Source organism: Gadus macrocephalus, chromosome 4 (genome assembly GCF_031168955.1).
Source record: "Gadus macrocephalus chromosome 4, ASM3116895v1".
Taxonomy (NCBI): Eukaryota; Metazoa; Chordata; class Actinopteri; order Gadiformes; family Gadidae; genus Gadus; species Gadus macrocephalus.
In genome coordinates this window covers 23,029,373-23,042,709 of record NC_082385.1, presented here as the reverse complement: position 1 = coordinate 23,042,709, position 13,337 = coordinate 23,029,373, and the positions used below count along the sequence as shown (strand labels likewise).

Sequence of the window (13,337 nt, the reverse complement as noted above, 5' to 3'; positions counted from 1 at the left end):
ACCGGCTTGGGAGATCCGTGTTGAAGTTCTCATCTTCTTAATTGTAGTTCTCAATTTCTCGCTGATAAGCACAAGTGCTGAAAGAAAAGGGAGGATGAGCGACGGTATACACCGCGTTATATAGACACGATACCGTGGGAAATGTGGGCGGTGCCCACGCTGATAGGTGCATAGTTTGAATTTTCACGGGACAAGCCCATAAGGCGAAGCCTAGACGGCGTAGCCTACATGAAATAGAACAAGCGAAATGAAAAAGTGTGTGAGGACAGCCATACAAGAACAATTGTGTCTAGTTTACTGAGTTTGACCAAATCGGTCTTGATTTTATGCCTGTAGCTCACAGCTGCACAAGATGTGAGAAGGGACCAAGTAATCTCCATGCTGCCCTCTGCAATACTTGGCAAAAAAAACAACTGTAAATTTACAGTAAATTACTGGCTATAAATTACTGTACATATTTTCACAGTAATTTACAGTAAATAATTCACAGTAATTAGTTCTATTTTCACAGTAATTTACATTAAATAGTTCACAGTAATTAGTTATATTTTCACAGTAATTTACATTAAATAGTTCACAGTAATTAGTTATAATTTCACAGTAATTTACATTTTATAGTTCACAGTAATTTGTTCTATTTTCACAGTAATTTACAGTAGATAAATCACAGCTAATTACAATAAAAGTACAACTGCATACTGTATCTTCAAAGTTGTCATACCCATTAAAAAGCTGTGATTTAGCAATATGTAGCTGTGTTATAACAGTAACTTGCGGTACATACATTACACTAAATGGCTGTATTTTTACATTTTCACTGTGAAATTAATGCAATTAGGTAGCCAGTAATTTACTATAACTTCACAGTTGTCTTTCCCATGGAATTACTGTGATATAGGGATATCCTGCATGCAATATACTGTAACTTCATACCCATGCATCCAAAGTAAAAGGAAAACAAAGAAAACATGCAATTTGTTCAATTCAACATTTAATTATACAATGAATCAACATCAATACATTTAACCAATAACAACCCAGACCCATTTCTACTTATAGGAAAAATTACAACAGAACAGAAAAAAACAGAAAACGCAGGCTTGAAACCGCAAACTTTTGAAACCCCCTCCCAGGAAGGAATCTTTTGAAAACACAACTGTTTTGGTAATTCAGAAACTGGTGAAAATGGTTTCTCTGGTAACGCTGACGTCACGGCACATTTCACCCTACATTGAAATCCATTCGAAGTCCAATATCTTCCTCAAGAGTGTGCTCACATGTGGGTTCATCAACCCACGCTTTTTCTTGGCTTTGGAGCCCCTCTCTGGATTGATGCTCAAGAAGCACCTGTAAATAAAACAAGAAAACAACTTTCAGTTTTACATAGATTTATATATTGCATACTTTTTTTCAAAGACAGATGCAGTATACCTTACACCAAAGATGTCACAGGCACAGTGACATTATCAACAACTAGAGGCTGCTGTTCATCACAGAGATGAAAGACCATTTTTAAAGTAAATTGAAATTTTTTGGTTCAACTGTATTGAAGTAAGCGATTTATTTATGTTAATATACGTGATAAATCGCTCTATATTCATACAGTGATCACTTATATAGTGTGCGCATTTCATAACTCTGATCTCTCAGTCACCTGCTCTGCAATATAATCGGCAAATTAACTTTTCGGGGATCCCACAACTGATATCCAATCAGAAGACAGAACGCTACAAACCGGCACGTCTCACTGACGGTGCACGCCTAGAGCAATAGATCTTTAAGTGACTACAATGGCGGAGCAGGTAAAAAAACCTTCCCAATGTCTGTTTTGATGGTTTTTATCATGTTTATCACACTTATGGATCTGAGATGGTTCTAGATAACTCGCTGCTTGAAGACCGCAGTGCATTAATGTGGTGACTTAGGGACGAGGGAGGGGACAGCTAACTGCATTCAGCGTCAGGAAGTTAGCTAAACTGACCTTTCCGCTTACTTCACCTTTAACTAGAAAGCACTGTGGGAAACCCTGCAATGTTCATTTGAAAGTTAAAATACCTTTGGATAAACCCTAACCCTACCTTTGGATAAACTCCAAAGTGGAGGAGCCCTCCTCAGGATACTGCAGGTTGAAGCAATAATAGCTTGCAAACATTGCAGCTATTCCGTTGCTGAAGGAGTGGTGTGGTCCCATCACAACCTTCTGTTCAATGCTGAGCATCCATGCGGTTGGCTTCATCATGTCACCTGAAAAGAACAATGAACACACATAAAGCGCTATTGTAAAGAAGTTGGGTGCTATGAGCAAGGAAAGAAGTTTCAGTAACCTTGAATGTTTTCACAAATTGTTACCCACTTACTGATGCTCGATGGTGTTGTGCCCCTGACGGAGTCTGTAAGGCAGCACTGCCTGGAAGGCCCTAACCTTAACCAGGCAGCGCTGCCTTGAAGACTGTTGGGTGCACAAAACACCGTTAAGCATCATTGTTACTGATGTAATTAATTGTCTATTGCACAACTCAAACCATTATGCCCTTCTTTGCTCTCCCCATTTTTAAGTCTCCAAGATTTGGTTCACAGTTCCAGAGCAAATCTAAGTCAATACACTACCCTTGAATGCTGCATAAAAGCAATCTGTAATCTCTAAAACCATCGACTTTACACCAACTACCGGCACTACTGTTGAAAGATGCTGAATCGAAAAGATCGAGACAAGCAACACTATTGGAAAAACAGGTTAGATCACTGATCAGCATGTTCTGTCAAAATATTGTGTAGCGCCTTGTTTATTTAAAAAACACATGGTACATTTATTACAGCTAGAAATATCAATATAAAATCCAGATATCAACAGTACAATCAAGCAGGGGTTGCTCGGCAATGGCACTGTGCTCTCAACATCAGCGGCAGTTGCACACGGCTGTAAAGTAAGAAGTAAATGTTACATTCATACAGTATATTGTAGCAAAGATTCAACATGGTGCATAAGACGTTCCACTGGTCCCACTGATTCTGAAGTTAAAGAGTGGAGTCAACAATTCCTGAGAACGCTTGCTGTCAAAATCAGTGAAAATACCCTCATGATCCGCTGCCTGTGTGTGCGCTGCCCCCCCCCCCCCCCCCCTGTTTACATGCCCGTTTACAGAGAGTAAGATGTGTATCAACACATTGTGAGGATCTAGACAATGATTTTGACAAAATCTGATTTTGACAACAAACGTTCTCCAGAATCACTGACTACACGTTGTGTCAACATGTGAATGAATGTGATTACTGGTAAATGTATACAAGTGCGAAAGATAACATAATATTACTGTCTAATACAATCACAACCTGCTTTTTTATTTTTTAAACAACTTACATCAGCCTCAAGCATGATGGCATTCTTCGGTTCTTTGAAATATGCCATCAGTAGCAGAAGGACACATGCAGCCTTGTCTGACGCCTCTGGCTCGTATTTAGCGAGGACGTCCCCGATCCCTGGACGGTTGAGCTGCTGGCAAAAGCGAATGATGGTACTGCCCTTGCTGTTCATAGCCTCTTCATACTTGGTTTGTATTGAGACATCCGTCAGCAGACTGAAGTGGGAGAAAAGGCCTCTCTGCGAGAATAGGAATGGCCAATCCTCCTTTATCTCATGAATGGCTGGTGCAGGCACCCCGTTTATGAACTGGCGCTGGGTGATGTAGGTCTTCTCCATCAGATGTTCAGCCGTTTCTGCCCCTCCCATCCCTCCCTCTGCGTAGATGTTCAGTAGTTGTTGTTTTTTTTCTTCCAAGGTTGCCTCCGTCTCTCCAGCAGGAAGTTCTTCCGGACACCACCGTACACAACCGTACTGGTCTACTGGGCCTCTGGCCATTGCGATTGCCCCCTCTGCCGCCACATTGGAGGGCCTGCGCTGCCTGCGTCGCCGAGTTTGAAGAGTTTGCTTCCTATTTTTGTATTCAACTCTTGTTTTTATTTGTTGCAAAAGGGAGTAGCAGCCGTCTCCCAGCATATCTCCCTTTTGTCCGACATCGGCAAAGCTTTTTGGCCAGTCTCTCACAATCATCCGGGCGATCGTGTGGCATGTTGCTCTTGTTGGGTTTTGCTCATGCACTAACATTTGGTCCACCACTGTCTTTATCATGTCTCTTCTGTCCCCTGGTGATGGTCTTTTTGCATCTGCCGTCGCTTTGCCAATAGCTGCTGGCATCTCTACCCATCGGACCCGGAAGTCAGTATACCATGGCCTGCCAGGCAAGGTGGGTGATGAAAAGGAAGAGTTTCTTTCGGAAGTTCTTTCGGAACTTGACGAGGGAGTACTTGTGAGGGGTGGAGATTCGACAGCAACAGGATTTTCTACTTCAACTGGTGGAAGACCTAGAAGTGAGAAAGGAAAATTATTATAGATAGAGGTACAGCAAGAAGTAGATCCGGGTCGGATTCAAATCCAGGTCTGCTGTGAAGAGGACTGAGCCTCTAGGGGGACACTCTAACCACCTCTAGAACCCCTGAAGTCTTAAGCTATTTTAACGATAAAACTATAAAAATAATAAAAAACATGGCAGTGTCAAAGTTGGATTTACCTTTATTCTTAATGCCGTTCAGCAGTCTGCGACACTGGATTTTACTGAGGTACTTCTCCAGATCCTTCGCTTCTACAAAGGCAAGGTCTGCTCTGCTCTCCACGCCAATCTCTTCCAACACTCCCAGCAGGGAAGTCAGGGTTTCAAGAGAGAGGCCCGGTAAAAATGAAACAATTTCTTCCTTCACGTCTTCCCGATCCATTCTCTAAAATAACAAGCCAGAATCAAATCAATATTAAAGTAACCAAACTAAATTAATTAACAGGGTGTCCGCGGAGGTCTTAAAAGTCTTAAAAAGTCTTAAATTCATTTTTCTAAATTTAAGGCCTTAAAAAGTCTTAAATTCGTCTAAAATGTCATATGCTGGTCTTAAATTTATAACTCGGAGGTCTTAAATTTGTCGGGGCAGGGTAAATAATTTTTTATTTTTCTCGCGGGACTTTTCGGGAAGGAGATGTACGAGGGGCTACTTTCTTGCTAGCTGCATATATAAACGGATGTCTGCGCGCTTGCTAGCTAGTCTGCAACAATGGGTAAATGCAAGTTCAACGTCAGTTGGCTGGAAGACGTCCGTTTCCGAGGTTGGCTATAGCGTCCGTTGCCAACCCAGAACAGGCCAGATGCATTCCGTGCAAAAGTAGCCTACATTCAAGCTCGGCACCATGGGGATTAAGGCTGTCGTCAGCCATATGCAGAGCCAAAAACATAAAACCTCTGCCAGGAACCACACACAGACCCCAGACATTTCTACGTTTTGCATCTCTGCCCTGGCGCCACCGCCGCAGACGGTCCGCGCTGCTAGCACTGACCTGAGGGTAGCATTTGGTGCGACACCAACACTGAAAGCGGAGGTGTTGTGGATTCTAAACACAGTGGTCAAGCACCAGTCCTACAACTCGAATGAGGGGATAGGAGATCTCTTCGGTTTGATGTTCCCTGACTCTCAAATCGCGAGCACCTTTACTGCTGGAAGGGACAAAACGGCGTATATAACTCGCTTTGGACCAGCGCCTTTCATCCGAAACGAGCGAATCTGCAGCGTCAACAAGGCTGATTTTGTTTTGATATTTGAGACGTTGAACCACGCCACTAAAAGCAAGCAACTTGACGTGCACGTCCGATATTGGGTCGGAGATCGAGTGCATTCCCGGTACTTGGGCTCGCAATTCATGGGGCCCCACATATATGGGGGTAAAAGGGATGATGATACATAATATTTTGTAGACAATATGCAGAATCTTTTCACTTACGAATTAACACGGTTGGCTATTTTTGCCAGCACGCCACCCTAGCCATATTATGGGCAACCGTGTTCCCCTTGGCTGTGATTTGAACTTTGAATTCCTCGTAGGAGTTCATAATAATACATTGCTCGCCTTGGATGAAATACAACGCTCTTGCGCGATTTATTTTGCATAAGGGTGATTCAAATGACGCGAGAAACGCCCCTTTTATGTGAACGCGCATTGAACCTAAAGCGGAAAACCTGGTTCAACTAATTGAATCTAAAGTGAGCGTCGTGGTACCATTTAACTGTGATTGCGAGTTGCGGCTCTGTCGAGCCAGGTTTTCCCAAGAAAGCCTGGGTATGTTCAACGAGGTTCGTGGTATACCCCCCAGGTCTTACTGAAGGCATTTATTTAATGGTGAAAATATTATTAATAAGTGGCGTAAATATCGACAGTGCAACCGGTGCAGCTGCCCGGGGGCCCAGACGCTGTCACCCCCCTCTCAACAACTTACAACTTGGGTGCACCATAAATACGTGCTGGAGCCCCAATTAAAAATGTAGGCGCACCAGTGCACCCAAGGAAAAAGTTAGTCCGGAGCCCTGGAGTATCACTTTATGTTCAATAAACAGACAGAAAGTAAAATTGAATGAGTCTCATTGAGTGACACACATGCTATGCTTGGGTTGTAATACAGCGGGATCGCCCCCGCCATCGCGGGTTTAAGGTCTTAAATTTCATTCAAGGTGGTATTAAAAAGGTCTTAAAAAGTCTTAAATTTGACTTGCTGAAACCTGCAGATACCCTGATTAAACTAACCTACCAGGGGAGCAGAACTCAAAAACACAAGGCCATAAAAAAATACCAGCACCGTTGCAAACCTATGTTGGAGGTAACCAAGGACTGATTGTGAGAAAAGCGCTATATATATATATAATTCTTTATTTCAGACCCAGGAGGATCCATATCAACACAAACAATAAACAAATACACAAACAATAAACAAATAACAAATAAATCAAATACATTATTATTATTGCACTCTCCATACCCAACAGCAGATCAAATGACTGTGTGAATCCCCCAAACTAATTTACTAAATTTACTGAATGTTTAATATTTATTTACAAATTATTAACAATAAACAAGGGAAGATAACAATTGTAAGTAAGCATTATCAGTAGCTCCTGCAGACACGACTCCTCAATAACTTTCAAAATGTTCGATTTCGGCCAAGAAATTTCATTTCTATGCTTCCCTGGTTTAAACCGTCTCTAAAAATGAATGGTGGAGAGCAATAAGTGAAAGGTGATTAACTCTGTAAGCTGGAAGAGGATAGTAATCATGCAAATCTTCATGCTTGATGCAAACATAATCCTCTTCAGCTACTCCTAATTCACAGTAGATGCCCATGTCTCTCAACTTCACGAAAGTGTGTTTCTCCATTACAAAGTGCACAGAATCCTGGAGAACAACAACAAGGTTAATTTTCCCAACATTAAGTTCTTCATCGTTGCTCCCAAGCAAAACCATCATCCCTTTTTTGTACACTGTGCCTTTCACTGTGACATTGTTACAAGCCAGTGCAGACTGTGACTCAAACTCATAACTGGCAAGAGATGCCCTGATCTTGTCATTGTAATCATTTACATACAACTCTGTGCCCTTTACTACTTGGATAATTGGAGGGAAAAGTTTGCCTGCACTAAGATAGGCTTGCAGAAGTTGGTGTCTCTCTGCCAGAGTCTGGCAAATACTTTTAAAGTTGTGTAATTTTCTGGCACACTGCTTGAAAAAAGTGTGTTTGCTTTCAAACCTTAGAGTCCACAGGCGGATAAGTGGGCCAAAGTGAAGGATGAGCTCTGGATAGTGGCATAAATAATGGTGCTTGGGTTTCAGGGGATGACCAGGGAAGAGCTGTTTCCTGTACCATATGTACTCTTCAATGATGACTTTCAGATATGCTACTTGGCCTGCTGTAATGGCTGGTGCACAGACAAGTTCCACTATCTCTCAGCTGCAAAATGAGCTGCCATACCTTGTTGTCAGCAGGATCTTTAATCCTGTCACCTATCAATAGAGGTAGCAATCTAAGAAAGCACCAGTTTTGAACTGCATGCCCACTTAATCTCTCGCCTCCAGCAGAGAGGTCAGTCGGCTTGTCCTTGCCATCATTTCCTTGGTATTTGAATTGGTTCTTACACCGATTTAACTGCAAGTAAGTAAAATGCTTCTCCTTGACTAAATGACCAATAAACAAAGCAAGGTCATAAGAGACAATACCCTCAAACAAGTCATGGCCAAGGCATGGTGGAAGGCCAGGCTGGCAAACATGGAAATGTGTTAGTTGGTTGAAAGGAGAGTCAGACTTGATGCCGCAGACTGAGTCAGTGCCACTTGTTTTTAGATGTTGCAAATTACTTTTGTAGGCTTGTACTGTTCTTGTGATACCACACAAATGTGGTTCTTTCATAAATGTATCTCTGTCTACCTCACAGTAGCGACAGAAACGATCAGCCCTACTGAAATTTTCTAAAAAAAAAAACAATGCCATGCGATCCCAAGTTGTCTCCTGAAATTGCCTTTTACAACATTGCCTTCACTTAGCACAATACCTCTCTCCTCCAGGACTTTGAGGTCCTTGATGAGTGGTTCAAAAACTTTGTTCATCCCAAAGTACTTAAAGTCCTTCTCCCGGCATAGAAGGACAAGCTGCATCTGATCTATAGTGGATCTATTGTGAGGTAAAATATCAGTCAGAGTTGAGTAAACAGCTAACACTTTTTTTTTTCCCCTGATCCAAGAGGGTTAACGACCTCAAACGCATCTTGGTATAGCATCAAACCAACCGAGGAAGGCTCAGTTTTTAACAGCAGATTACTTTGAACTCCCTCCCCATCCTTAACATCCTGATAGACGTTAACAACAGAGGGTTGCAAACGTGTTGCAGCATACTGTTCTCGTACACTCACTTTTAAACAGTGCAGCCAATGTCTCCTGTACAGGTACATACTGGGCAAAGCACTCTTTGCCATTTTCATCATTTCCCAAGAACACAGGAACAGGCTCAACGTAGTTGAAACTTTCTTTAAAAGCACCCTTCCTCTTATAGTCTGTGCTCAGAACTCCCCTGTTACAGAGCTTGAGTAGATCCCCTCTGCTCAGTTCATCAATAGTGTTGCTTATGGTGGCCTCTGGAATACCAAGTACCTTCAATTTCTCACTTAGAATGTTAAGCACATGTGACAGGCCAATTTCATGGGCATTTTGAAAGTCCTCAATGATTGTTTGTAGTGTACTTGCTGGTAACAATAGCTTGGCTTGTAATTTCAAGTAGAGAAGTGTAAGGTTTTGTAAAAAGAGGGTTTCATCCACAGCCAATTGCATTTCTTGTTCAGGTTGTTTATCAGAGATATCTAAACATGAGTGACTGGGTTCAGGCTCACTCAAAGGCTCTGCAAGAACAGACCGACTCAAAGTTTCTGTGGGAACAGACGTATCTAGAACCGAATCATCAAAGTCCTCTATACCTCTACTTCGATGTTTCCTGGAAACAGACGTATCTAGAACCGAATCATCTAAGTCCTCTATACCTCTACTTCGATGTTTCCTGGAAACATGTGAGGCAAAACTGGACGCAACTGTAAAGCTGCAGTCACAACCTCTGAATGGGCATTTGATTTCCAATCCTTCTTCTGAGTGTGAATTCAAATGCTTTACAAGGGAGTTTACAGTTTCACACTTGAATGCACAAGACTGAGCCAGACACTTTAAGGGTGTGGACAACGGCTTGCAATATCTTGGTTGTTTGTGCTCTCTAAACATATGTGCTCTCAGAACAGTGGCTTTGCGGTACATCCGAGTACAGTAAGGCACACCACACAGATAGTGATAATTTGGAGTGTTACTGTGCAACTTTGCGTGCTGAATAAACGGAACAGTAGTCTCAGACACATGCTCGCACAGACTAAATTTACATTGGAACATTGTTCACCAAAAGCATAAAATTAACTAGCTAGAAGGGGGATGGGCCATATTCTCGCACCTTCGTCCTCTTTTGGCCAGGATGGGATGACAGCAGTCGTTGAAGGTCGTAGCAATAACAAACAAAACCTGTGGAAGAGAAAAAGAACACATCTTAATACTATAATTTTTTGTGTGTTGTGGGTGCCTACTAGGTTACGTCTTGTTAAATTAGTAAAATGGACTGCTAAAGCTTAATTGCACCTCTAAGTTGTAGGCCGATGACTTGCAGTCAGTAACCTTAACCTTCGTCCTCTTTTGGCCAGGATGGGATGACAGCAGCCGTTGAAGGTCGTAGCAATAACAAACAAAACCTGTGGAAGAGAAAAATAACACATCTTAATACTATAATTGTTTGTGTGTTGTGGGTGCCTACTAGGTTACGTCTTGTTAAATTAGTAAAATTGACTGCTAAAGCTTAATTGCACCTCTAAGTTGTAGGCCGATGACTTGCAGTCAGTAACCTTAACCTTCGTCCTCTTTTGGCCAGGATGGGATGACAGCAGCCGTTGAAGGTCGTAGCAATAACAAACAAAACCTGTGGAAGAGAAAAATAACACATCTTAATACTATAATTGTCTGTGTGTTGTGGGTGCCTACTAGGTTACGTCTTGTTAAATTAGTAAAATTGACTGCTAAAGCTTAATTGCACCTCTAAGTTGTAGGCCGATGACTTGCAGTCAGTAACCTTAACCTTCGTCCTCTTTTGGCCAGGATGGGTTGACAGCAGCCGTTGAAGGTCGCAGCAATAACAAACAAAACCTGTGGAAGAGAAAAATAACACATCTTAACCCTATAATAGCAGGGTTGCCAACTTTGGGACTTTGGCTGGAGTGAGACTCTAAAATATAAGTGTGAGCGGCAAATTTTTTGGACAACCCTTAACCCTAAAAAAGTGTTTTATACAAAATAGTCCTCGTTTAGTAAACCCTCATCTATGAAAAAAAGTTAAAGAATGGAAACGCTTTTTCATAATGTACAATCTGGGCCACCTTGAATCATTTGGGGAATTTAAAAGCGCCACTTGCCCAATTCTTAAGTATTCCAAGATATACCCTGGGCTAGGCTCTACACCCCGTGAAAATCGACAAGATATACACTTTGGTATAGACAAACGTCCCACCAATATTTATACCACTTATTTACTCTCTATATGTCATTCATGGTTTTATATTTATAATTTTTTATTTTACTTTACATTTAATTCTTCATAATTCAGGCATTACAGAACTTTCATGGTCATAAATAAAAAATATGAACTGCAGTTTAATTTCTTTGTTTGTTCTTGAATTGACGTAGAATGGAGCAAAGGCTCATGGGATTGGGAAATGCGTTTATCCAATAAACAGATGGAGGTCAAATCTATTTATTAAATTAATTTTTGATTAAAACCGTGCATTCTGTCTGAATGTGTATTTGAATGTTAACATTTCGTTTAGTTATGTAATCATTTGAAAGTCCCTTCAAGTTGAAAAAGCACATGCATTCTTATTATGGCCACACCTGGCGTACTAAATCAACTGTGATCAGATTGGTTAAAAAAATAGAGGCTGCGTGTGATTTCAGTTCCGGTTCAATGCATTTGTAATGAGGGGGCGCACTTCTGTGCAGTGGCTGTTTCCCAAAGTGAAGGCTGCAGCCTTGCTAGGACGCGTCCTTGCTAGTCGCGTCCTATGGAGATGAGACTAGTTTTTTTATTGTTCATCTGATTATTTTATGCCCTCTGTTCAGAGAACAGAAACATTTTCAGGAAGAGAAATTGTTAAATAAAATAGGTATACAAAACATACATAAATACCTATTTATGTAAACATAAATAGGTATACATAAATGATGTAATCTTGTGAGCGAGTAAATTGACATTGGTGACAGTGGTGTTTAACACCAGCTACGTCCATGCAAAATATAGCAACGTATCATTAAGTTGCAAAAACGTTTGAAAAGTGGCACAGGTCTTTAGGCTTGATTATTTGCATTAACATGATGAATCTATAAAAAGCAATACGGCACAAAATATTTCTGAAAACTAATATAACTTCACTTCATTTGAACGTGTGCTCTGCCATTTTCAAGAACCCACCCAGTGAACGCAGAGGATTGTGGGTAGTTTTGGCTCGTCTAGGATGCAGCGATGCATCCTTGAAAAACCTCTGCTAATCTGACCCAGGAGGCAAGAGCAGGTAGGGATGAAGTGATTAAGGTACATCCCAACACAGTAAGGAAAAAGAATGACACCGCAGAGGCATCAAATGTTTGTTTTTCCTTGTTTGAGTTTAAACGAGCTTTAGCAGGTGTTAGAAATACATCCCCTGGTAAGGATGAGATATGTTATAAAATGGTGGTCAATTTAACTCCTCAAGCACAGATGGTGATCCTGCAGCTTTTCAATAGGGTTTGGGAATCAGGGACACTACCATTGGCATGGAAACACTCTGTGGTTATCCCAATTGGGAAACCAGGAAAAGATAAGAGTGAAGTGACTAGCTATAGGCCAATAGCCCTGACCTCTAACATGTGTAAGGTAATGGAGCGTATGGTTACGGATAGATTAACCTACATAGTAGAAAGCAGGAGCATGATTAGTCCAAGTCAGAGTGGTTTCCGTAGAGGGAGGACGACCATGGACCCTGTGCTGTGTTTGGAGAATATAGTTAGAAAGGCCCAGGCAAATAAGGAGATGGTAGACGCCATCCTTTTTGATGTTGAAAAGGCGTATGACATGTTGTGGCGGGATGGTCTCCTTATTAAGCTTGAAAGCATGGGAATAGGTGGGAGGATGTTTAATTGGGTATTGGATTTCCTTAAGGATAGAACTATGGAAGTGAGGGTGGGGGCAACCCATTCTAGGGTCTATCCTACAGAGAATGGAGTTCCACAAGGGAGTGTGTGCAGTCCATTACTCTTTAGTGTTATGATTAATGACATTTTCTCAGAGGTTGATGCTAGTCTTGGAAGGTCTCTGTATGCAGATGATGGGGCGTTGTGGGTTAAAGGCCGTAATGGTGCGTTAGCTGAAAAGAAGCTACAGGCAGCTGTAAGCACAGTAGAGAAATGGGGTAATAAGTGGGGCTTCCGTTTCTCAGTTGAGAAGAGTCAAGTGATATGCTTTTCCAGGAAGAGGGAAAATCCAATCTTACGAATCGTACTCTATGGACAAATGGTAAAGCAAGTACAAGTTATTCGGTTTCTGGGAGTCTGGATGGATAGTAAGCTGACCTTTGGAGAGCATATCCAGAGAGGAGTGATGAGATGCAAAAAGGCAATCAATGTAATGAGGTGCTTAGCTGGAAGTAGCTGGGGCGCCAGTATGAAATCTCTTAAGCAAATGTACATTGCCATAATTAGATCTGCATTAGACTATGCGTGTATTGCATATGGTTCAGCTGCAAAGTCACATCTTACCAAATGTGATGTAATACAGGCACAGGCCATCCGGCTGTGTTGTGGGGCATTCAAGACTTCATCAGTTGCAGCTCTACAGGTGGAGGTTGGAGAGTTACCATTATATTTGAGGCGTAGG

At 41.6% G+C, this 13,337-nt stretch overlaps 1 protein-coding gene across 1 annotated transcript; it reads right to left on the bottom strand.

Moving 5' to 3' along the window:
* Positions 1-954: 954 nt before the first annotated feature.
* LOC132456365 (uncharacterized) lies at positions 955-10,178 on the bottom strand. Its single transcript, XM_060050696.1, has 6 exons — positions 10,022-10,178; positions 4,541-4,770; positions 3,359-4,301; positions 2,854-2,917; positions 2,079-2,250; positions 955-1,347 (listed from the first exon to the last, which is right to left on the bottom strand). Exons 2-6 carry the CDS (start codon positions 4,765-4,767, stop codon positions 1,227-1,229), a joined length of 1,527 nt encoding a protein of 508 aa, XP_059906679.1. The 5' UTR covers positions 4,768-4,770; positions 10,022-10,178; the 3' UTR covers positions 955-1,226.
* Positions 10,179-13,337: the final 3,159 nt, after the last annotated feature.

What these genes read in the sequence shown, in the direction of transcription:
- LOC132456365 (XM_060050696.1), bottom strand. Translation starts at nt 4,767, where the DNA reads ATGGATCGGGAAGACGTGAAGGAAGAAATTGTTTCATTTTTACCGGGC. An exon ending in TCCAACTTTGACACTGCCAT is followed by an intron (nt 4,302 to 4,540) that starts GTTTTTTATTAT and finishes ACCCCTCACAAG; the next exon opens with TACTCCCTCGTCAAGTTCCG. An exon ending in ACTTTGGAGTTTATCCAAAG is followed by an intron (nt 1,348 to 2,078) that starts GTAGGGTTAGGG and finishes TTTTATTTACAG; the next exon opens with GTGCTTCTTGAGCATCAATC.